Here is a 23,673-nt window from a genome sequence, read left to right on the forward strand (position 1 = left end):
TAATTTTAATTCTTGAAACACGTCGCTGCTGCTGCAATTGCTTTGCTGCCATCATTTATTTTCTGAAAAAAAAAAAAAAAAAATAGTAATACTGCTGTGTGGGTCTTTGTGATTGACCCTTTATTATATACTCTTATTTTAACATTTTTATGCGCGGATTTCCGTCAAAGGCACTGGGTCTTTAATTTTTGTCCCACAAATTGTTGTTCTTTGATTTTTTTCCTTCGCTTAAAAAGGTGACCGAAAATACCTTGAAGTTCTGGGTTCAAAATAAAATTTAGTAAAAAAAAATAAAAATTGCAAGGTAATCTTTTTAAAAATCGTTTTATGCGACGAGTTTGCCTTAAGGCATAACTAAAAATGCGTCTTATGCGGCGAGCATTACCTTAAGGCATAACCCAAAGTTTGCCTTATCGATTGACTTTCTTAAAAAATGGCTAAAAATCTTTTTTGAACCTATGCCGAATTTTTTAATTTATTTTACGGCGTCTTGTGGTTCGAACCCGAAATTGAGGTAATTTAGGCGAAGGGCAAAATTTAAGATCAACAATTTGAGGGGAAAAAAAATTAAAGACCAACCCCAAAGAAGGGCAATCAGGCAAATTGCCCCTATTTTAATGATGAATGAGCTTTTACCTAATCAATTAATCATATTACATATGTGCTATTTAAATTAAGAGTAGTTTAATGAAAACACCTCTTAATTTTTAGGAGTGATTAAATTCCTTAAAAGGTATGTCCAAGCTAAAAACACCATACAAGATAGATCGGAGAGAGTACCTTTCGATTATTTTTCAAGTGAAGCATTTATTAGGTCTTTAATTACTTTACTACTATATATATAAGGGAGAATACTCAAATTTTTGTAATCCTCACATAAATATTTTTGTCTCTTTTTACCCTTATTTGATGTTTTTATGACTTTGTAAGTCCTCACACATTTTGAAAATTTTTAAGAACTTCATACATGCCATTAAAGCTGGTGATGTCGTGGAAAAAGTGGTAGTGAGCCCAAAAAACAGACTAATACATAATTGAGTCTTTCTTTTACGTAGAAATATTATTAAAACTATTTCAAAAAAAAAAATTCTTAAGAATTAATTATAGACACGTAAAGACTTATTCTATTATTTAATTTTCATTTTAATATAGACTTAATTATTGGATTAAAATATTATTTATTTTTGTTGACGTTATTTACTATTTGCTATTTTAAGTTTTATTCGTCTGATTAAACGTAAATTTTTTTCATTATATTCTGTAATTTTATGTCGTACATGTTGGCAAATATAAGTGATTAACAAAGATTTCACTTAAGGTAGGATTAAGTTTTAAATCAAAAGAAAAAACACAAATAACTTATGTCATAGTTAAATACTTTAAAAGGTATAAAAATGTAAATTGTAGTCCTTCCTCTCAATGAAAAACTGAAGTCTAAAGTACGGTAGTTAATTAATCCAATTTTATATGCGCACACTTTTAATATAAAATTTACCTAATAAATGACTATATTGAAAAGGAACTATAAAACATTATTTCTAGTTGTATTCTGCAAAAGTTTGAAAAAAACTGTTGTTAAAGAAAAAAGTAATAATACTAAACAATTGCAAAGAGTATACTTTTCACTTTTTTTAATATTAAATTCTTTTACGAAATACGGACAATCAATATTTTATATAATTTAGAAAAAAATAATTAAATTCAACATGAAAAGGTTATTACAATGTAAATTCCATAAAAAGGTTCATTAAATTAAGAAAAAAGAAAAAAAATGTTATTTCTTAATATTCACCTTTTGGAAGGGAAAAGAAAGCTTAAAGTAAGAACAATTCAATTTCATTGGCAAAAGAAAGCTTAAAGTAAGAACAATTCAATTTCATTGGCTTTTCAGTATCTTTTCACGTGATTTAATTTAAAAGAACATATACAAAGTATCTTGCAATACTGAGACTTTTAATTAATTATATTTATTTATAAGTTAACTCAATTGATTTCATCAAACAACAATATTCTAACATTAAATATTTTTGACGTTAGTTGAATACTTAATATCTTTTCCAAAAAATAAGTTAGCCAATATGGTTCAATTCAGAGAAACGAATGAAATTGATTTTTCGTATGATAAAGCTCAATTTGGATCATCGAAGACTATAATCTTTAAAAAAAAAAAAAAAAACAGTAAAATAGAAATTGAAAGTGCTCTCATGCATGCATTTTCTTTTTTAAAACGTCTAATATATAAACTAAGAAAATATTCTCCTTTAACTTTCAGATACCTTATTGTACTTTAGAGTTCTAGAAGTCTTTAGAAAATATCAAACTGATTTTATTATAACAAAAAAGTTAGAGCGGGGAAAATTAAACATATACGTAAAATTAAATTTGAGTGTTGGTTTGGGCCCAAAAAACTGTGTGTGTGTGTCAGATGACACTAGATATATATATATATATATATATATATATATATATGTATGTATAGTTTTTTGTCGAGGAGTTAAGTATAACTTAATCAAGAAATATCATTAAAATGCTGGATCTTGTGGATGCAAATTCATCACACACTTTAACGAACGGTCAACATGTAGACAGCGCAGCAACATAAATTATGCCTCAATTAATTCAAACAAATCCCAATTAATAAAATGGGTCAACTATATAAATTTTTATCGATTGTATTTATCTATTTAAACTCATCTCAAGTTAATACTATACAATGTGTGCCTAGGTCATGTGCCGTGCAATTACGGCACATTCAATGCTAATTCTTTAGACTTTTGTGACTCTTCAAGTACTTTTGGTGTTACTTTTCTTGTGTTCATTTTGTAAGATAAGATGTTCGGAGAGTATAACGGAGCAAAATGGAGCAAAACAGGCCAAGGATGTAGGAAAGCATGACCTGCGAACTGCAGGTCATGCCTGCGAGACGCAGATGGAACGCAAAAGGTGACAGGCATTTTGGAAAAATTGGGAAATTGGAGGCAGCACCTGCAAGACACATCTAATGCTGCAAATCTTTGCCACCCACTCAGTGAAGAATGCACGACCTACGGGAGTTTGGTGCAACCTGTGGTTTGCAGGTTGCACTTGCGACACCTGCAGTTTGTAGGTTGCACTTGCGACACCACTTGCCGCTCGCATGGGTATTTTTGTCCAAAGTTGGTGCACGTTTTTGGGATGTTATAAATACTTTCCTAGGGTTTTGTACAAAACATTCTCTATTCAGTTTGTTGTCTCTTTGTATTGAAAGCACTTAGTGTTGGTTGTTGAAGACTTTAAGAAAGAATCTTGCACTTTTTGTCTCCTTCTTCGTAACATATTGGTAATCTTTATGAATACTTTATCATTTATTGTCTTTATTATTATGAGTAGGAGTAGCTAATCCCATTAGCTAAGGTTGTGAGACCAAATGTGTTAGTTATGTGATTGGGTTTTTGCATTCAAACTTCTTTTATTGTAATGGTGTTTTCTATTAACTCTTTAAACTTAAGTGACTTTTAACGGTAGCCAACATTATTTGTGACTAAACACTTTTATTTTGCTTGGAAAAGAAAATAGAAGTTAGGAAAAGAGTTATATAGCAAGAATTTGGGGCTTTAAACCCCGTCTAATAGCTTGAGCTAGGAATAGGAAAGCTACTTGAAACTAAAATGGGGGTTCATATGCTTAACATTCTAAGGCTTGGAAAAGCTAAGTAATGAGATTTATCAATTTGGTTGAAAGACTTTTGGTAAAATCAAGTAACCCATTGTGTACTACACCTAAGCATATAAAGAAGTTGAATTAATACCCATTTGCATTATTTTCCTTTGGAACCACAACCTTAGTCCTTTTACCAATAGATTAAATTTCACAACTAGATTTCTATAACAATTAGTGTGACAAACTTAAAATCAAATATTATTTATACCCCTTACCCTAGAAATATAGACTATTAGCTGAGCATTACACTTGTTAAGTACATTTCTTCGCCGTATTCCCTGTGAGATTCAACCCCAACCTCGTTGGGTTCTATGTTTGACGAACAACCTCTTTACTTCTATTTTAAGGGTGTAATTGGGCCTATCACTAGGTGAGCACGTCCCAATAATAGCAATATTAGGAGGATTTATAACCGCGACACTCCTTTATTCAGGCTTGAGACCGACAAGCCAAGATAAGAAGGATTACCAGCCTAAAATTATTGACAGAGCGCTATAGATAAATACTTAAATACTCGACTACTTTGTATCTAGTGATGATTGAGCTGGTCAAATTTCACTGCAAATATAGGAATTCCCATAAAGCATATTATGTGCCTCAGGATTCACCATATAAATAGCTCAGTAACTTTCGTGATATTTAGATAAAGTTGAGTAATTTTTTCGTTACAAAAGATAGTATAGTGAATTTAGTGAAATAAAATAAAAGTCGTGTCATTGACCCGGTAATTTCCTTAAAAACTTATTTATAACGAATCATTAATTTAAAGTGGAAATCAGCCCCTTTTTTCGCCTGTTATGATGAGTAGTCCTTGATCTAGTGCTTAATATCATTTATGTATATGTGAATTGTGATGATATTTTTTTTCTTTTCAGAAACTTATGATCTGTTCTACTCTGTTATTTGTTATTTCTAATGACTTCACCAATGCCTCCTGTCATATATATATATATATATATATATATATATATATATATATATATATATTACAATATTTATAGAAGTTAGTATTACGAAATCAAACGTAATAGAAAGTTTTTGAAATTCTTTTCTAAAAACAACAACTTGTCCTAAAATCTGAGTCTTCCTACATACTCAACATGGATCAATATGTGAGTATCTAAAATAAAAGCACGAGCGGAATGGATAAATAATGTTGCACAAACTTGTGAGATAAAATTATCAAGGTTATTATGACAAATGTTTATTGTTGAAGGAAATTGGATCAAGAAGAAAGGTAACTCTATTTCGTGCAGCACATTGTTTAAACTTCAACCGATCGCGAAACATCTAAATAATAAAACCAATAACATACTTGAGTCAACTAAGATGTCATTTTTTAGGGCAACAATTGAATCAACATCAAGTACATATATGTAAACTAAACAAGATAATATATAAAGCAAACTTTGGAAATAAGAACAACATAAATGACCCATAAAGTCTAGATTTTTTTTTTTTAAAATAGCCATGGTGTCCGAGCCAAACTTGTGCGCAGTTCAACTACATTATAATAACTAGGGGTGGAGCCATAATGGAGCTACGAGTTCCGAGAACCCAGTAACTTTGACTCAAACCCTGCATTTGTACTAAGAAATTCAGTTAATCAATAAGTATAAAGAAATATATCTCGAACCCAGTAAGCAAAAAAAGTTATAGTTCAGAACTCATAAACTTAAAATTCTATATCCGCCTCTAACTTGTATTCGATTATTTTGGGACGAAACTCTATTCCTTCAACAATGAGTCCACCTTTTGGATGAAGACGTTTAATCTCAATCAATCTTGCTTCAACAGGTCCATCAATACCTTCCTTGCTATTAAAATCTCCCAATTCTACTTCCATCCATCCATCTCCTCTCATTTTTGGATTTTTTCCCACTTGCTATAATCTGTTGATTATGATTTCCTCCAAAAATCCTTCTGTCTTGGGGCAATGTTTCAAGTTGCACTGTGTTGGCTTGTTTTTCAGTTTCAGAGTCGGTCTCATAATTAACAAACCTAATGATTGCATTAGTAGATTCCAGTCCAAAGGACTTTTGGTCTACCAATTTGAACACCAAATAAGCAGCATAATTTGTCTTTGGTGACAACATTTCTGTTCCTATTCTTCCACGAATATCCAACCAACGTACAGAGACAAGACGTGCCACTTCTGAGAATCTGCAAGAACCATTTGTTAGGAAAATTCTATAATTTTTTTTGTTGATATGTAGGATTTATCTCTCAGTAGGTCTATCGGATATGAATTTGGATTAGTCAAAGCCTAGGTTATATACAATGTCTGTGTAATTTAAATTATTAAACGTTGATCGAAACCTGACTACCAGCATGACTTTTTGAGTTCACAACGTCGAAGGATCACTATTTGGGGGGCTTAGGGAGAGGGAGTTTAAAGCTTCCTATTAAAGGTGACTCCTTTCAAGGCTCAAACCCCTTTTTAGTTTAAAGCTTCCTATTAAAGGTGACTCCTTTCAAGGCTCAAACCCCTTTTTCTTAGGTGAAGAGGAATCTCTACCATCTCTGTTGGGTATTTTTCCTTATTGATGAAAAAGAAAAAACATTGAGGGGTTTATAGACTTGAGTGGGCTCTTCCACCTAATAGACTAGTTTTTTGAATTGGACAGCCCTATTCAATCTATAATAATTGGATTTGAGCAGGTTGAGTAACACTTGAGGCTGCAACTCAGGGTATATATATATATATAGGAAATATATATGACCAACTAGTAAGACACTAGGAGTGATGATATATATATATATATATATATATATATATATATATATATATATATATATATATATATATATATAAATATATATAGACGGACCTAGGAGGGGTCAGTCGTGACCAACTGGTAAGACACTAGGAGTGATGGCCTGGATCCAAATGAAATGTCAATCGTGACGAACGGGGCTTAGATGAGTGCCATAGTGGTTCTAGATCAGTGGAGCCAACTGTGACCAACAAGGATGTTGGCCCTCAAGCAGGGAAAATTATTGTCTGTCAGTTGTCTCTCATTAATTAGATGGACAAATACTAAAGGGTTTATAGGTTTGAGTGAACTCTCCCACCTAGACTAGTCTTTTGAGTTGCCTTCTCTCATTGAATCTATAACAACTAGATCTACAGTAATTAACTTGTTAAAGTAGGTTCTTAATCTATTTTATAAATTACCATATCGGATTTTTTTTTTCCACATATTATGGTAAGCATATATGTAAAATTACTTAACCTGGTAGGTATATTTAACCTGAAAATGCATATATTCTTTATACTCTCAGTGTACATTACAAAAACTCTTATAAAATGCATTCCTTCAATTTTATCAGTACAAACGAAGAGATAATCTTTATAGCAACCAAGCAAATAACTAAACAATCTTTGAAATAAAGGACAAAAAGAGAGAAACAAAGAGCAAATGCAGTGCATAAAATATTTAAAAGTACGATTATTTGTTCTCTCTTCTTATCTATAAAATAAAATAGTATGAAAATGAAGTTGTAGATGAAATTAAGAAAAGAGATAAACCTGGAATTGCTGTATTTCCTCCATTTCCAAATGGATGACCTATCGCCCCACGAAATTATAAGCTCTCTTGGTGCTATCATAAAACACTTCTTCCCACTATGCTTATCAAGTGAAAAACTCTAAGAAAAAAAAATATTAAACAGTATCCGAATGTATCGTATTGTATTTATAATCCGATTAATTCAAATTCACACTGTGTAAGATTAGAGGAAGGCTTCCTACCAGGTATTTTTTTCATTCCCAGGCATTTTCAACCCACTTGTTTAGATGGTTGTTACATATAGTTTCATAATGTATCATATTATATTGTATTGTATTGTTTTGATGACACAATGTTTGATTGTATTGTTTTTCGTCGTAGGTTATGTGACATATTAAGAATATGAAAAATAAACTTACAATATTATAAAGAAAAGTAGCATACGGGGTAAAAAAATGTAGGGAAAAGGATAAATTTTGATTATAAAGTAAAAACCAAAGTCAAAATAAAAATTCGATAACGACACGATCACACAAAATTAATCGTTACATAAAAAGAGACTTCCATCGTTACATGACGACATATTTAATAATACTATACAATAATGAAATTTAATTAACATTTAAATCAAACGATGTCTTTAAAATAATAATAGGATACAATACAATAGGTAGCAACCACCCAAAGAGCACATAGTTCAATATTTCAAAAACCTAAACTTTGGAGAGTGAAACAGAATAAAACATCATTCGTTCGATCTTTTTAGTTGCAGTAATTAAGAAAAGATAAATGAAATGGTATGTACAACATGTTCAATTTTAGAACAGCGTATAAAAGGGTGTAACTATTCGGAAAATCTAAAGGCATGAAAAATTTCTTTTTGAAAGAGGGATTATATATATTGAAATTGTTATATACATTGCAGAAACCAGTAATCTTTTGTTGAGTAATTAACATACCTAGAAAATCTACTACTGTACTAATTTATTAAGAAAAACGGCACAATATTTCACCCTTGCCCAACAAAAATAAAATAAAAACATCAAGCATGGCTATAGCCAATGATTAATGAATTGGAATGAAAATTACAGGAGATTAGGTATTAAATTTCATTAGAGTTAAAAATACTAAATGGTTATTTCTTCCCACCTACATGAACTGCAAAGTTATTTGGTACTAGCAGCGGAGATTAAGAGGGCAAGGGTTCAATTGAATTCCTTTGGCCAAAAGATTATATTGTGCAAATAGGGCAGAAGATGCTTTAATGGGGCAGGGTTTTTATTGATATTAAGGGAATTTAATGTGGGACAATTTTAATTTAGTGGTGAAGGGGTTCAAAAGTTGCTTTAATTAGATCACATATTAAAAACTTAGGTGCAACACCCCGAGTATTTTCTTTAATCCCCTTATATGAATTTACTGTTATACAACTACCTTTTTTTCTTCAATGTACATATGATATGATATGCGTTTTATACGAAAATTTGTGTTCTACAACTATCTGATATTTGTGCTGGTGAAAGGTAGCAAATACCTAAATAAATAATTAAATTCCATGCAAATTGACCTAAACACCGCTGTACATAAAGAAAAAAACATAAAAAGTAACCACACAAATACCAAATTAAATAATTAAAAGTTTGCAAACTGACCTAGACACAGCGGGTACAAAATGAAAAAATCATAAAAAGTAACCACATAAATACCTAATTAAATAATTAATTCCACTTAAACTGACCTAGATACCACCGATACAAAAAAAGATCATAAAAAGTAACCACTTCAAGATAGGATTTTACCAGTTTGCCTCCATCAAGAAGAATGGGAGAATCACACATGCTAAAATAAAGCTCCTTTTTGGTGTTGCAAACAGGAGGAAATTCTGATCTACCAATTATTTCTTGATAATCAGAAGGCAAAAATCTTCCCCAAATTTCATCTGATTGTATAGCAGCCTTGAATCCTTTTGATAAAATTGTTGATCTTACTGCATCTGCTGGAGTTGTACGTGAAATAATCTCAAATATGCAACCTTCTGGCAACTTTTCGAAATAATTCATTGGAGCAATGGACTTGGAAGAATTCATGTCACAATTCCTATAAAAGTTTTTAAAATAAGGAGTTAAGGACAACTTTTGATTCTGTAAAGAACTTTGTCCCAAGTTTTTTTTTATATATATACACCTACGTTTTAGCCATCAAGTATTGTTGTTATCAATGTGTAGCAAGGGAAGAGATTGTAGAAATCTATAATGTCAATAATGTTGATAAAGTATAGATAAGCATATAATTATGTTTCTTTAATTGTAGATTAACTAAATATAATGTTTTCATTTATTGCAGATTAACTAAATAAGATAGTCAAAGTCATTCAAACAACAATATCTACTGCCACGTCAGAGGCGGAGCCAAGATTTGAACCTTATCAGTTTTGGATTCTAATCTTTTTAAGTTACTGGGTTCTAAATTAAAAATTTGTACGTATTCAATTAATATTTATGACAAATACAAGATTTGAACCGAAGCTATTGAGTTCGTCCGAACCCGCAGCCTCCGCCCTAGCTCTGCCCCTGTGTCACACCTCAAGTATATTGGGATTGACAATATCAATGAGACTTTGTTGTCCATATATTTTCATCACTTAAATTCAATGTAAACAAATATTCTATAAAATAAAAATAACAAGTACGAGAAGATCTCTATTTTGGCATATAAATCTGTGTTTGGACTAAAAGATTCCTAGAAAACGTTGGACCATAGCAAACGCATTAACAAGAAATCCACAAGCTGTTCCAGCAAAAGAAGCAACAGTTAACACTGCTTACTCCTTTAGCATATTGAACCACCTGGAGACTGAGGTGAACATGAAGGCTGGCACAAGCACAACAACAAGCAGACCTGCTACACAGAGAAATGCACAAGGAAAGGACAAGGACAATGCCAAAGCAGGTACAAATTCTAAAGCAGATGTACCTATCCCTGAAGGTGCAGAGGCTAGTGTAGTTCCAAGAAAAGGACAGGGTGGGGGTAAGCCCCCTGAAAATGGATAGTAGAGGGTTTTGGAACACCATGGACTGAACAGGCTAGTGAAGTAGAAGGAGATGAATCTGTTTCTGCACAATAGTAAGACTGGTTTGTTTGGCCTTCTGGAAACCAAGGTTAAGAGGAATAATGCTCATAGAGCATCTCTTAACCTATGTAATGGATGGTCATTTAGTACTAACCTATCTAAACATCCTAGTGGGAGGATATGGTTAGTATAGAAACCAATGTAAATAGAATTAGTATGTTGTCTGCACAAATGATGCATTGTGAAGTCCAATATAGTGGGATAGGTAAGCAATTCAGTATAACTGTCTTACTTGCATCTGAAGTTCACTATGCCAATGAGGGACTGTTTGACCATTGTCTTGGGATAATACACTCGGAAACTGGGATTCCTCAACATGCACACAGATTTAAATATTTCAAGATGTGGAGTTTAGCTTCAGACTTCAAAGTAAGAGTAAAGCAGACCTGGGAGAGGAATATTACTGGTACTAAAATGTTTCAAGTGATAGGCAAGCTAAACAGGTTAAAGGTGTGCTCAAAGCTATTAATAGGGAAAGATTCAGTGACTGAGAAGGCACAAGAAAAACTGCAGAAGTGTCAAGCACAACGGCAACTGAGGCCCACTAATTTGCAACTCATCACTGGAGAAATACAACTATTGAAGGAATGTGAGATCTGGAGCATATCCAAAACACAGTTTTTGCAACAGAAGTGCAAAATGCACTGGTTGCAATTTGGGGATTTGAATACTAAATTTTTTTCACAGTACTCTAAAAGCAAAAAGAAGTTCAAATAGAATCTTTACTGTTAGAGACTCAACAGCAATCTCAGAACTGATATGCAGAGGAAATCTGAAGCCTTTACTGATTTTTATAGTGGACTATTAGGTACCTCTAAACCTGATAAGACTCATGTATGCAGTGCAACAGTAAGAAAGGGGCCTCTTATTACTTCAAAACAAAGAAATTTGCTAGCTAGGCCAGTAGAAGAATCTGAAATCAAACAAGCATTATGGGCTATAAATAGGGACAAGCCACCTGGGCCGGATGGTTTTGGAAGCCAATTCTACAAGGACTGTTGGGATATTGTGAAACAAGATTTAGTAGCTGGGGTGAAGGAGTTTTTCTACTCTAAAAATTCTAAGAGCCTGGAATAATACCATCATCACACTAGTCCCAAAGAACAATCATGCTGAGGCTGTAGGTGACTATAGACCAATAGCATGTTGTAACACCACATACAAAATCATTTCTAAGGTCTTGTGTAACAGATTGAAGTTGGTGCTTCCCTCTATCATTTCAGATAACCAGAGTGCATTTGTGACAGGTAGAATAATTGTGTAAAATGTTCTCATATGCCAGGATTTGGTTAGGTTGTATAACAGGAAGCAGAGTACAAAAAACTGCCTTATAAAAATTGACTTGAAGAAAGCCTATGACACAATGGAGTGGGGCTTTGTGGAAGAAACTCTACATGCTCTAAACTTCCCTACAAAATTTATAAAATGGGTCATGACATGTATAACTACTACTCAATACTCACTGGCTATAAATTGAGGGGTGTATGGGAACATAAGAGGGCAAAGAGGGCTGAGACAGAGGGACCCAATATCTCTCTTCTCTTTGTTATCTGTATGGAGTACTTCTCCAGGATCATGGGTGTTGTTGCTAATCAAGAAGGGTTCAAATATTATACAAAATGTAGCAGCTTGAAGCTCAACCACCTCATATTTGCTGATGATGTCCTGCTTTTCAGCAAAAGTGCATTCCAAGCTATTTTGTTGACGCTTAGAGGACTGAGAACCTTTTCAGATGCTTCAGGCCTGTATACTAGTGCTCCAAAATCTAGCATATTCAGTGCTAACATGACAACACAAGAAGTGACAGATTTATGTGAGATGACAGGCTACTCAAAAGGGACTTTGCCATTCAAGTACTTGGGAGTGCCAATATCCCCAAAGAAGATTTCAAAAATGGATTGTGAGGTGCTGATAGACAAACTAACTACAAGAATCAGGAGCTGGGGTTCTAGGCATTTGTCATATGCAGGAAGAGCCATGCTGATAAATTCTGTACTTCTGCATGTTCATAGTTATTGGGCCTCAATGTTCCTATTGCCTAAACCGGCGCTAAAGGGGATCATCACTATATGCAGGAACTTCTTATGGGATGGTAAAGCAAACACTGCTAAAACTCCTTTAATAGCCTGGGATCTAGCATGCAGACCTGAGAGGCAAGGTGGATTAGGCATTACTGAGTGCATTGCTTGGAATGAAGCAGCTATTGGGAAATATGTGTGGAATATAACACAAAAGACTGATAACTTGTGGGTCAAATGGATTGACCATGATTGGTGGCAATACCAACATCCCACTGACTGTTGCTGGTCTTAGAAGAAGGTGTGCGTAATAAGAGATGTATTCTCATCTGGCTATGTAAACCAAGACTGGCTAACAGATACAGGTAAATACACTATTGGTAGCAGATATAAATAGAGAAGAGGGGAGGCTGAACCTTGGCCATGGAGTAGGTGGATATGGAGTACAAGAAATGTCCCTAAGCATAACTGCATCTGTTGGCTAGCAGTAGCAGTGCATAGAAGACTACTAACCAAAGACAGACTACACAAAATGGGCATCAGCCTGGATGAAGACTGTTTACTATATGGAGATGGCCCAGAAAATACAAAGCACTTATTCTTTAATTGCCCTTTCTCTAAACAGCGCTTGAAAGAGTTACTAAGATGGTTAGAAATGGGAGTGCAGAACTGAGAAAATAACAAGATGCACAAGGGGCAGGAAGAATAGGGAACTGGCTATAGCAGCTCTTGCAAGCCTAATATATAAGATATGGAAAGCAAGGAATGTGGCACTATGGGAGCACAAGGTCCCAAGACCAGAGCAGCTCACTGATCAAGTCAAACAAGAACGCAAGTATAAACAAAGATGTTCTTCAGTCAGAAACAAAGTAACAGGGACAGAAATTGGATACTAGGTATACTTAGATAGGCTGATGTAAATACATAGAAGAGATAGATGTAGAGAGAAGTGGAATCCTGGTGTATTATGGTTCTTTTAAAACCTGTAATTTGTTTGCGTGGAGATTAATAAAATTTTGTTCTTCACCAAAAAAAAAAAAAAAGTGTCAACTAATTGGTTTCACCAAATAGATCCTTTTTCTTTCATTGTGTCCTATTTTTCGCTATGTTTAATATGGATTGCAGGAGATTGTATGTCGTTCGAGACAATTTCTTTCCATGTGATTTTAATTAGGTCTACCTCATTTTTTTAATACCATCATTCACCATTCATATGATAAAACTTAGTTAATTTATGATTTAACTATGATAAATTACCTATTCCCTACCTAGAGGCTATAAACTAATGCACATGTTTCATATCTATAAACCGACGCATTTAGAGATTTACATAGGACAGGACCAAACCATCTCATCTGTGTTGCTAAACACTATTTGTAGACAAAAAACCTGTTAAAACATTTCTAAAATCTTGAAGTAAAGTAAGCTCTCTATATATATATATATATATATATATATATATAGAGAGAGAGAGAGAGAGAGAGAGAGAGAGAGAGAGAGAGAGAGAGAGAGAGAGAGCTTACAATATCTTCTTCATTCTGGTCTAAACTCCATTCCTTGAACAATAAGACCACCTTTTCCATGGGGACGTGTAATCTCCATCAATCGCTCTTCAACATCTCCATTATCTCCTGTATCGTTGAAAAAACTTCCCAATTCTATTTCCATCCATCTATCAACTCTTTTTCGTTTGCGTCTCCTAACTTTTTTTTTTTTTCCTACTAGAGTCACAACGCTAGCTCGTTCCTCAGCCTCTTTGTCGCTCACGCGATCCACAGATCTAACACATGCATTAGCAATTTCTAGTCCGACATGTCCCTCTGCCAATTTGAAAACCAAATAAGCAACATATTGGGTTCTTTTTTACTACATTTGTGTTCCAATCATGCCTCGTGTATCTAGCCAACTTACAGCCTTGAGATGAGCCCACTTCTGAAAATCTACAAAATTAAATGTATTGTCTCAATATCTGTACTTAATGAATTAAAGCTATATATATATATATATATATATCGTCGATGTAAGGAATTTTTGCATCATTTTTACATAACCTATTTATTAAGTAATTTTAAGGATGCTTACCTACAAATATCATTTGGGTGGTCCTAATTAATTAGGCGTGTTCACGGTTTGGTTAAAAACCGATCCAAACCGATTAAATAAACAGATATTAACTTGGGTTGGGTTTGGTTTGGTTTTAAATTCTTAAAAACCGATAATATTTGATTTGGTTTTGGTTTTACTAAAAGAAAACCGAAGAAAAAACGGAACTGAACCGAAAAATTTTATACATAATTTTTATAATTATATATATACAATATATTAATTTTTATAAATATTTTTAAATAATTTGTATACGTTTTAAGCAAATATCTCTAATAGGCTAGTGAACTTTATACCTTAAGCCCATTTTTAAAAAGAAATCCATGAATTCAAACTCATTCATTGAAAGAAACAATTATGAAATTTTCCTAGATTTAATTTTTGTATTTCTCATAAACTTTATTCACTTAATTAAAACTTATAAATCCTAAGAGAATTTTTCTATAATCCAAGAAAACTGTAGCTACTCACAATAAAAGGGTAATAACAAATTATAAGTTGGCAAAGGATAGAAAAGTCTCTCCTAATTGTAGGGAAAAAACATGAAAGAGAGATATACTGTTAGTTTTCTTAAGAACCGAAAATCTGACTCAAACCGACTACAACCAAACCAATGGATATGTATTATATTTGGTTTGGTTTTGTTTTAATAATTCTAAAACCGACTACATTGGTTTGGTTTTGATTTTAACTCAAAACCGACCCAAACCGACCCATGAACACCCCTAGTACTCCTAATTGTGTGAAAAAATCTTTATACCGATAGTCAGCGGCAAAAGCAGGATTTCCGTCAGAGGATTCAAAAAACAACAAAAGTAAATAAGCAATGAAGTCTAGGGGAACCGTGCATCATCCAATGCACGTTTTGATAACCATGCATAATCCAACGCACGTTGGACTCTCTCCGATTTTTTGAAAAAAAATAATAATACACAAAAAAGGAATTTACGAAAAAAGAAGGGAGTTTTTTCCTTCATGAAAGGAAAGTTATACATATCTTCATAGTAATACATGATTTAACACTTCCACAACACTCCTATTTTTTACATTAGAAAAAATAGTATCTTTATAAAGATAAAGATGGATATCTTCTTTGAAAGAAAATAAAACGTCCAACATATAAGTTGGGTTATTCAATTATGAATAATACATACTCTCAGGAGTGTCAATGGTTTTCAAAAAACCGACTTAACCGATCGAACCATACCATGTCGAACCGATTTTTAGGTTTATTTTAATAAAATTGACTATTTTTATATAAATTCATGATCGTACCGAATAATTAGATTGATTTTTAATTTTATAGAAATAAATTGAAAAAATACCGAACCGTACCGAAAAGATTTATGTGTAAAATATATTCTATATATTAAATTTAAATATAATCAAACATTAAAATTTTCGCCTTGAGTTCAATATGATGAAAACGACTACAAGCCGCCAACATAATTAACACCTGAAGTTCCAACTCTGAAACCTATTATACTACTCCTAATGAAATTAAATTAGTTCTAACATCTCAAGTAGTAACTAGCTTGTATGCTACAAGATATTCCAACAATCTTGGATAAAAAGCTACAAAGTATTAGATATTTTCCTCTCGTGTGATTCTATATTTATCTTATTGGATACTTAATTTTAGTAGACTCAGTTCTTGAGTCTCATCTTGATTGATTTTTCCCGCCTCGTGTGATCTAAATTATACTTTTTGTCTTTGCTTAACATTATTTTATACTACCGCAAAATAGTGGGATCAATCTTTATTCTTGTTGTCTTTCATGTTTTCTTGGTCCATCACCTTTTAAATAGTAAAAATGTATAGAGAGTTTTTGCCAAAGTCCTATAGAAGTATGCATCATGATATCATGTATTTATCTTTTACTAATGACTATAACATGATGTTCTTTTTAAAAAAAATACCGAAAATTAACCGAATCGTACCGATACCGAAGAGAAACCGAGATGATGGTACGGTTTCGAAAAGCTAATTTTGATTCTACAAAATGAATTAACCGAAAAATTACTATATTATAAATTTTATAAAATAACTGCCCGAATCGTACCATTGACACCCCTACATATTATTACAGTACTACATTATTTTTATAACATGGCTTTCAAAATATTTTTCTTGCTAGCTGGACACCGTGTCTTAAGCTATGTTTATCAATAAATTTGGATGTGTATCAACCAAATACTCCTAACAAAGAGGAAGATGTTTTTCCACTTGAAACGTGTGGTTAGTTCCCTTACAAACTTTACAACCGTATATCAAAATATTCATTTTGATTGAGATATAAGAATTTAAAAAACTTAGAAACTACCAAACAACCCACTTCCCCCATATTCTCCTCACGATCACACACCCTCTCACCACTATATTTTCTCAACTGCACGTCACATACGCATATAAGCATTCACATATTATGAATAAAGGACGTATTTTACATCTTAAAAAAAAAAAAAAAAAAAAAAAAGACATAGCACAAAGAACACAGAGAATTCTTAGCCCCTCACGACATGAGCGCCATAGCTCCGTCCAGCAACAACACTCGAGGTTCAGTCTGTGGTTCCGGCGATGCTCACAATTAGTTTTCTGTGTACATGTTCTTGATATTTAGTAGCTTTTGGTGGTACGTTAATTAATTGGTCATATTAATTTCAAATTTAATTTAGTGTCTTCTTTTTATAGTTCTGTCGTTTCTTCTTTCACCTGCATTTAGTAAGAATTGAAATTTTGAATTCTTAGATTTCGAAATTAGATTTGTTTCTGTTGATTCACATGTAGCTAATGAAGAGTAATAGATTCTCTTTACTAGAGAGGCCTAGATGGACATCCTAATGGTAAGAAAATACATCTTCGAATATCTTCATTTTTTAATAATATAATGTACTGTCTATTGTAGTAGTTTAATTAGTGATAGAAAATAAATAGTTTGGAGAATGTCTACTTTATGTCATAATGTAAACATATAATTTGCATATTATGGAGTTCGTCATATCTTATACTTTGCAGGGTATGAAAATTGAAAGCTAACTACCTTGTACGTAATATAATTTTTTAATGTGAAAATTTTGAATTTTATTTAAATTTTCACTGTAAACATTTTGAATTGAATCGCGGTAACCATGCATCATCCAATGCACGTAAAATTTTGATTTTAACTTCTGTGATGGAGAAACGAGAGAGAGAGAGAGAGAATTTTAATCGTGGTGGTTATTTTCCTTTATAGATACAACACGTCCTTGGACCCCATATTTTAAGACGTGTTTATCCATGAATTTGAAATTTAAAATGTGTATCAAAACAAAACAAAGATGTCTTTCCACTTGAAACGTGCTAGTTAGTTTTCCTAACTGACTTTACAATTTAAGAACCACAAGTTACAACCATATAATCAACTATCCATTTAAATTAAGATGTAAGAACTTAAAATTAAAACACTTAGAAACCACCACCTACTCCCACTTCCCTCATTCCCTCCCCAAGATCACAAACCCTCACACCACACTATTTGCTCAACTGAACTTGACATATGTATATAATTAATCAAATCTGCTCAACTTCAATGGAACAATTTGTTTCATGAGCACATGATCGTTCATTTTGTGTAGATCTAGCGCAAGCCTTAGCGTTGGTCATTTTTGGTCACATGCACAGAGGACAACAAACGTATATGTAACATGATCGTCATTTTGTTTGCATGTGTGTAACGTGAACCTTGATCCCAGCCCCCACGTATAGTTTAGAATAAATGGTGTAGCTTTTTAGCTTTGGAATATTTTACTTTGAAGAATATATGTACTGAGGCTGGCTAGGAGAAGATCAATAAATCTGCTTGCTTCCCTAAAAAAGGAAAGCTTCTTAATTTAACTATTTGCTACTCAAAAGTTACCTTATATGCAAATATATGGTGACGACTGATATCATATGACTTTGTTTGCACTGAGATTTTAATGCTTGCTTCTGCAAAGGGAAGTTGGTCCAACTTATTTACCCTCATTATTTTTTGTCTGTGTTTATGTTCTTATATATAACACCAATGTTTCATCTATAAATTACAAACCATAGCAATGGATTTTTTTTCAAAACTAATCTTCGTGATGAATAGCAAATCATCAAAGAAAGGGGTTCAACGTGAAAGTGGATTCATGTACATATCCTTTCTTTTTCTGTGTATTTTAAAATTATAGTACTAACTTGTGATCCGTAAAAATGAAATGTTTTTATTTGTTTACTTTTCAAAGTTATATATATAGTACTAATTCCTAATCTGTATTGGTGTACTCTTATTTGCAGGGAGATCAAATCCACGCAACCATTAGAAGGTTTGTGAATTCATGTATAGCTAACAATATTTATCTCAATATTTTAGTATTTTTATGTCGAGGATCTTTTAGTTATTTTATTTGCCTAATGAATATGAATATTTGACTGAAATGGAGGTCATCCTTTTATTAGTATCGTGGAGGTAAGGGTGTGAAAACATGTTTTTTATTTGTCTTCCCTATACTTTATTCTATAAATATTAAATGATTGTGTGGGTGGAAAAGCTAGAAACCCACGGCTGAAGAATTGATCTATATAACTCTTACTATTGCCTAAACTTATCCTTTCATATGTTAATAAAATGCATTTGACTACATTTTTTTTTTTTAAAAAAAAAAACCTTAACTTCATCGCATTCTCTATTATTCTTTGGTAATGATAAAAAAAATTATAAAATAATTGATAACTCAATTGTGATCATAAATTTGAATTTTAGTTAAACTATAACTTGAATATGTGCCTAATATTTTATCGTTTGGGTATATACCTATATATCCTAACAAAATTGACTGTTGTTAATTTACGTTTGGGAGATAGGATAATTTTGAAATGTAATTCACTTTAGAAACAGAAGAACAAGAATTATTTGAATTTGAGATGAGAGTTTTGAATTTTCTATATCTATTATAGATATGTTTCTTTTATTATTATTCATAAAATAATCCCGTGTTGGATAAGGCAGAAGAATCACTACAGGTACCATAAAATTCATCACTAGGTGCCAAAATTTAATTTTATATTCTTCGTATTGTTTATATTCAGGTGTAAAAAGGTTTTCTATTTCTATTTTATAGGTATTATAATGCTTCAAACTGAACCATTTGAAAACACAAATTATTTCAAATCGTGTAGATTCGGAAACCTCATGGTGATGGTGGCATTAGGCAAATTAGAAATTGAATTGTGGGCATCACTAAGATTTTTAAGATGAATTCAAATTTCTTGCGGCTCAACTTCTTTCATGTTATTACAATGTTGTGTTAGTATAATTTCTTAATCTGCTAACACCATTCAAAATGATCAGAACCTAAAGACAAGATTGTTACAATAATCTCTCCGCTATTATTATTTTTGAAATCATCCGCGCATCGCACGGGTACGTATACTAGTATCATTAAAATGTTGGATCTTGTGGATGCAAATTCATCAGATTACTTTAATGAACGATCAACGTGCAGACAACGCAACAACAAAAATTAAGGCTCAGTTAATTCAAACAATTCCCAAATAAAATGGTTCAACCGTATATATCTTTATCGATTGTGTTTATCCATTTAAATTCATCTCAAGTTAATACTATCTAATGTGTGCCTATGTGAGAACGTCCCAATAATAGCAATATTACGAGGGTTTATAACCGCGACCCTCCTTTATTAGGGCTTGAGACCGACAAGCCAAGATAAGAAGGATTAACAGCCTAAAATGTTATCGACAAAGCGCCATAGATAAATAGTTAAGTACTTGACCATTTTGTATCTAGTGATGATTGAGCTGGTCGAATTTCATTGCAAATATAGGAATATCCATAATGCATATTATGTACCTCAGGATTCACCATAGCTCAGTAATTTTAGTGATATTTAGATAAAATTGAGTAATTTTTTTCGTTACAAAATATAGTATAGTGATTTTAGTGCAATAAAGTAATAGTTGAGTCATTGACCCGATAATTTCCTTAAAAACTTATTTGTAACGAATCATTAATTTAAGTGGAAATCAGCCTCTTTTTTCGCCTGTTATGATGAGTAGTCCTAGATGTAGTGCTTAATTTCATTTATGTATTTGTGAATTGTGATGATATTGTTTTTCTTTTGAGAAACTTATGATCCGTTCTACTATGTTATTTGTTATTTCTGATGACTTCACCGATGCCTCCTGTCCTATATATATATATATATATAGGATTTTGCTAACCTACAACATGAAGGTCGTAGGTTAGCACCCTAGCCATTTTTTGTTTCACTAATATGCCCTTACTTTTTGGTGCAAACACATTAAATATAGGGATCTTTTTGTCTTCCACCAAAATCCCTCATTTCTTCTCATTTTCAAATAGAGCTCTCCGTTAAACTACCCTTCGCTGCCTCCATCTATGTCTATCTCTCTGCTAAATATAATCAATTTCATTGTGATGATCTGAAAATGTAAAACCCAGCAATTAAAAGCTGCAAGAAATCTAATCAATTTCATTATGATAATAGAAAAATGTTAACTCAACAGTCAAAAAGCTAAACCAAATTTGACCAATTTTATTTTTAAAACTAGTTAATTGACCCGCGCTTCGCGCGGTTAGACATTTCATTTTGTTATTTAATTGATGTAGAAAAGTTAAGGAAAAGTTATAATACAAAAAATAAAAGTACTTAATCTTAGACAAATATTAATAAGATGAAAAATTAAATGTATACGGAAAAAATACATATGCAAAAAATAAAATAAAAAATTTCCTATTGGGAAGGGAAGCTAACTCTTATTTCATACAGAGAAAAGTTATGCAATATAAGTCCGCTCGCTCTTCCTTCCTATTTAAACGCTATTCAAAAATATTGTTATCAATCTTGCAATAAGACTACGCAAACAAAGTAGCTAATTAAACTCTCTTTACCTTATATCTCTAGAAGAAAATGAGTTTATTAACGCATGAACAAATAATTAATTAGTAAAATGAACACACCATTTATACATTTTTTTTATACTAAATTTCTATATTTAAACTCAAGTTTCTATTTTATTTTCACTTTGTAAAAGAGTAATATAAGAGGTAAAACCAAAATATTATTGATGCATTTAGTTAACCTTCTAAGGTCAAAGAGGCTTCTTGTTCTTCATTAATCATCAATTTCTTGGTCATGCCCGTGCACAATTTGAGCGATTTTTCTTCCACTGTCATTATTCATTGAATCCTTCTCTTTTGAAGCACAGGTGCAAGGAAAAGGAGTAGAAATTCTAAGACTATAAAACCTTGACCCATCCTTGTCCCTTGCACTGTATTGTTTGATGGGCTAGCTAATATACATGTTGATATGTCAAACAAAAAATTGTTCTTTTAGCTAATTATAGGTGTAGTAATAGCAAAGGTGAAGTTTTTTTTGGTAAAAACTGTGAATATTACCATTAACAAACAAATATTTACAACCTAAAGAGCACCTAGGACTACAAACACCTTCCAGGAAAGGTGTTATAGACTCCTAGGCCTCAGTTAAAGCCAAAAAACACAACTCTAATTACAAATTCTATGTATCAAGTATTTATTCCTCCCTGCATTCCTTCGTCTATGTAGCGTACCCAGTCTATTTCTCATCTCTTCCTTGATCTGACCAATGACAAGTTGCTATTTACATTGATATCTTTGAATATTTTCCAGTTCCTAGCTTGCCGGGTATGGTAAATCATAGCCCCAAAAACTGCAGCTAGTAACTCCTTTTTCAATTTGCTCCAATGCCTTCTGTTCAACCACCTTAGCTCTTGTTGCACACCTAATTGTCTGAATTGAAAACATGTCCAAGTTGACAGCCCCTGCCTCACCTCGGTTACCCATAGTCATTAACAAAGAGGTGGGTTGGTGTCTCCCTTTGATCCCTATCATAAAGACAGCACTCAGTGCACCGTACTTCGATGTTCAACCTCTGTAATCTATCTTTTGTAAGTAGCCTCTGTTGACTTGCCACCCATAGTATAAATCTATGTTTAGGCTGCAATACTCTTGACCAAATTAACTCAGCTATGTCTAATCTTTTCTGTACCCCTAGTGCAGCATTGTAACTCTTTGTTACAGAATAAGTACCAGATTGTGTCAACATATCCCTACATTGTGATACCATTGTCTCATATCCTCCTTTAAAGCATTCAGTTTCTTCCAATACCAACTACAATCATTTGGTGGAATATGCTCCCATATATTAGTTTCAGTTTCTTCCAATACCAACTACAATCATTTGGTGGAATATGCTCCCATATATTAGTCTCCAGTTTCATATAAAGCTCATGTACCCACTTGACCCACAAGATATCTTGTTTCTCTGACAATTACCATACCAGTTTCCCCACATAAGCCTTATTCCATGTCCTATAACCTTTAATATTCAAGCCACCAAACTTCTTTGGGGTACATACTGTTAGGTCCAAGGTTTCACCTATTAATTTTGATGATAACGAACCAACATAATTATTAATAAAAGAACATTTACTTGTGGTAAATTTATTTTTGGTACAGGTCTATTTGATTAAGAAGGATTTGGTGAAGATCTAATAAAATATGGAAAAGAAGATATGATGAAATGAATTACGGAAGAAGGTGTGGAAGAAAAGACTTACTCAAATCAAAGTGCAAGAATTATGGGAAGAATATTTACTACGATCCTATGGAAGGGAAATATTCTACAAAAGGAAAAGATCAAGATCAATTTGTTGCTCAAGGAAGATCCAAAATCTATGGAGTATCAAGAAGTCTCAAGTTCACAAAAGAGTCCATAATTAAAGTGATTAAAGTCCAAATTCAAGAAGACGAAGGTGATTACATTCTAATCAAGATCCACGGTGAATGAAGAGGATCTTAAAATTCTCTTGGGTTGCCTAAATAAAAGCTCATATCTGTACAAGCCAGAAAAAGAGTTCGGAAAAATTGATGAAAAAATATTAGTTATTTTGGAAAGATGAAAGGGAGGAAATATTCAAATTTGAATTTGAATATACTAGCTACATTTATATGGAAGATATTATTGAATACTCATTGGAAGGAGATAGCATGAATTATTTGAGAAACAAATCTGCATATGTTGAGCATGGAATATTATTGCATCAGCCCCTATTATGGAAAATATTTATTATGTGATATGAGAGATCTCCGTATATTAATTACGGTGGAATTAATTACAATTCAAC

The 23,673-nt window shown here is 32.6% G+C and overlaps 3 protein-coding genes across 3 annotated transcripts; 1 reads left to right on the top strand and 2 right to left on the bottom strand.

Moving 5' to 3' along the window:
• Positions 1 to 5,157: 5,157 nt before the first annotated feature.
• Positions 5,158 to 9,332, bottom strand: LOC132041028 (F-box protein PP2-B10-like). The gene is made up of 3 exons (XM_059431770.1): positions 9,011 to 9,332; positions 7,232 to 7,350; positions 5,158 to 5,862 (listed from the first exon to the last, which is right to left on the bottom strand). The coding sequence occupies exons 1-3, from the start codon at positions 9,296 to 9,298 to the stop codon at positions 5,520 to 5,522; spliced, it is 750 nt and encodes a 249-aa protein (XP_059287753.1). The 5' UTR covers positions 9,299 to 9,332; the 3' UTR covers positions 5,158 to 5,519.
• A 2,434-nt stretch (positions 9,333 to 11,766) lies between these two features.
• LOC132039236 (uncharacterized) lies at positions 11,767 to 13,255 on the top strand. Its single transcript, XM_059429767.1, has 2 exons — positions 11,767 to 12,587; positions 13,027 to 13,255. The coding sequence occupies exons 1-2, from the start codon at positions 11,767 to 11,769 to the stop codon at positions 13,253 to 13,255; spliced, it is 1,050 nt and encodes a 349-aa protein (XP_059285750.1).
• A 637-nt stretch (positions 13,256 to 13,892) lies between these two features.
• LOC132039237 (F-box protein PP2-B10-like) lies at positions 13,893 to 22,330 on the bottom strand. Its single transcript, XM_059429768.1, has 2 exons — positions 22,198 to 22,330; positions 13,893 to 14,179 (listed from the first exon to the last, which is right to left on the bottom strand). The coding sequence occupies exons 1-2, from the start codon at positions 22,328 to 22,330 to the stop codon at positions 13,893 to 13,895; spliced, it is 420 nt and encodes a 139-aa protein (XP_059285751.1).
• Between the last annotated feature and the right edge of the window lie 1,343 nt (positions 22,331 to 23,673).

This window comes from Lycium ferocissimum, chromosome 12 (assembly GCF_029784015.1).
Source record: "Lycium ferocissimum isolate CSIRO_LF1 chromosome 12, AGI_CSIRO_Lferr_CH_V1, whole genome shotgun sequence".
Lineage (NCBI taxonomy): Eukaryota > Viridiplantae > Streptophyta > Magnoliopsida > Solanales > Solanaceae > Lycium > Lycium ferocissimum.

Excerpts from the sequence above, each read along its gene's own strand:
- LOC132041028 (XM_059431770.1), bottom strand. The coding sequence starts at position 9,298 with ATGAATTCTTCCAAGTCCATTGCTCCAATGAATTATTTCGAAAAGTTG. Across the intron at positions 7,351-9,010 it reads TTCTTGATGGAGGCAAACTG|AGTTTTTCACTTGATAAGCA; the intron begins GTAAAATCCTAT and ends TTTTTTTCTTAG. Across the intron at positions 5,863-7,231 it reads AGGAAATACAGCAATTCCAG|ATTCTCAGAAGTGGCACGTC; the intron begins GTTTATCTCTTT and ends TGGTTCTTGCAG.
- LOC132039236 (XM_059429767.1), top strand. The coding sequence starts at position 11,767 with ATGGGTCATGACATGTATAACTACTACTCAATACTCACTGGCTATAAA. Across the intron at positions 12,588-13,026 it reads ACACAAAAGACTGATAACTT|AACTGAGAAAATAACAAGAT; the intron begins GTGGGTCAAATG and ends ATGGGAGTGCAG.
- LOC132039237 (XM_059429768.1), bottom strand. The coding sequence starts at position 22,330 with ATGGGTAACCGAGGTGAGGCAGGGGCTGTCAACTTGGACATGTTTTCA. Across the intron at positions 14,180-22,197 it reads AAAAGGAGTTACTAGCTGCA|AGGGACATGTCGGACTAGAA; the intron begins GTTTTTGGGGCT and ends TCAAATTGGCAG.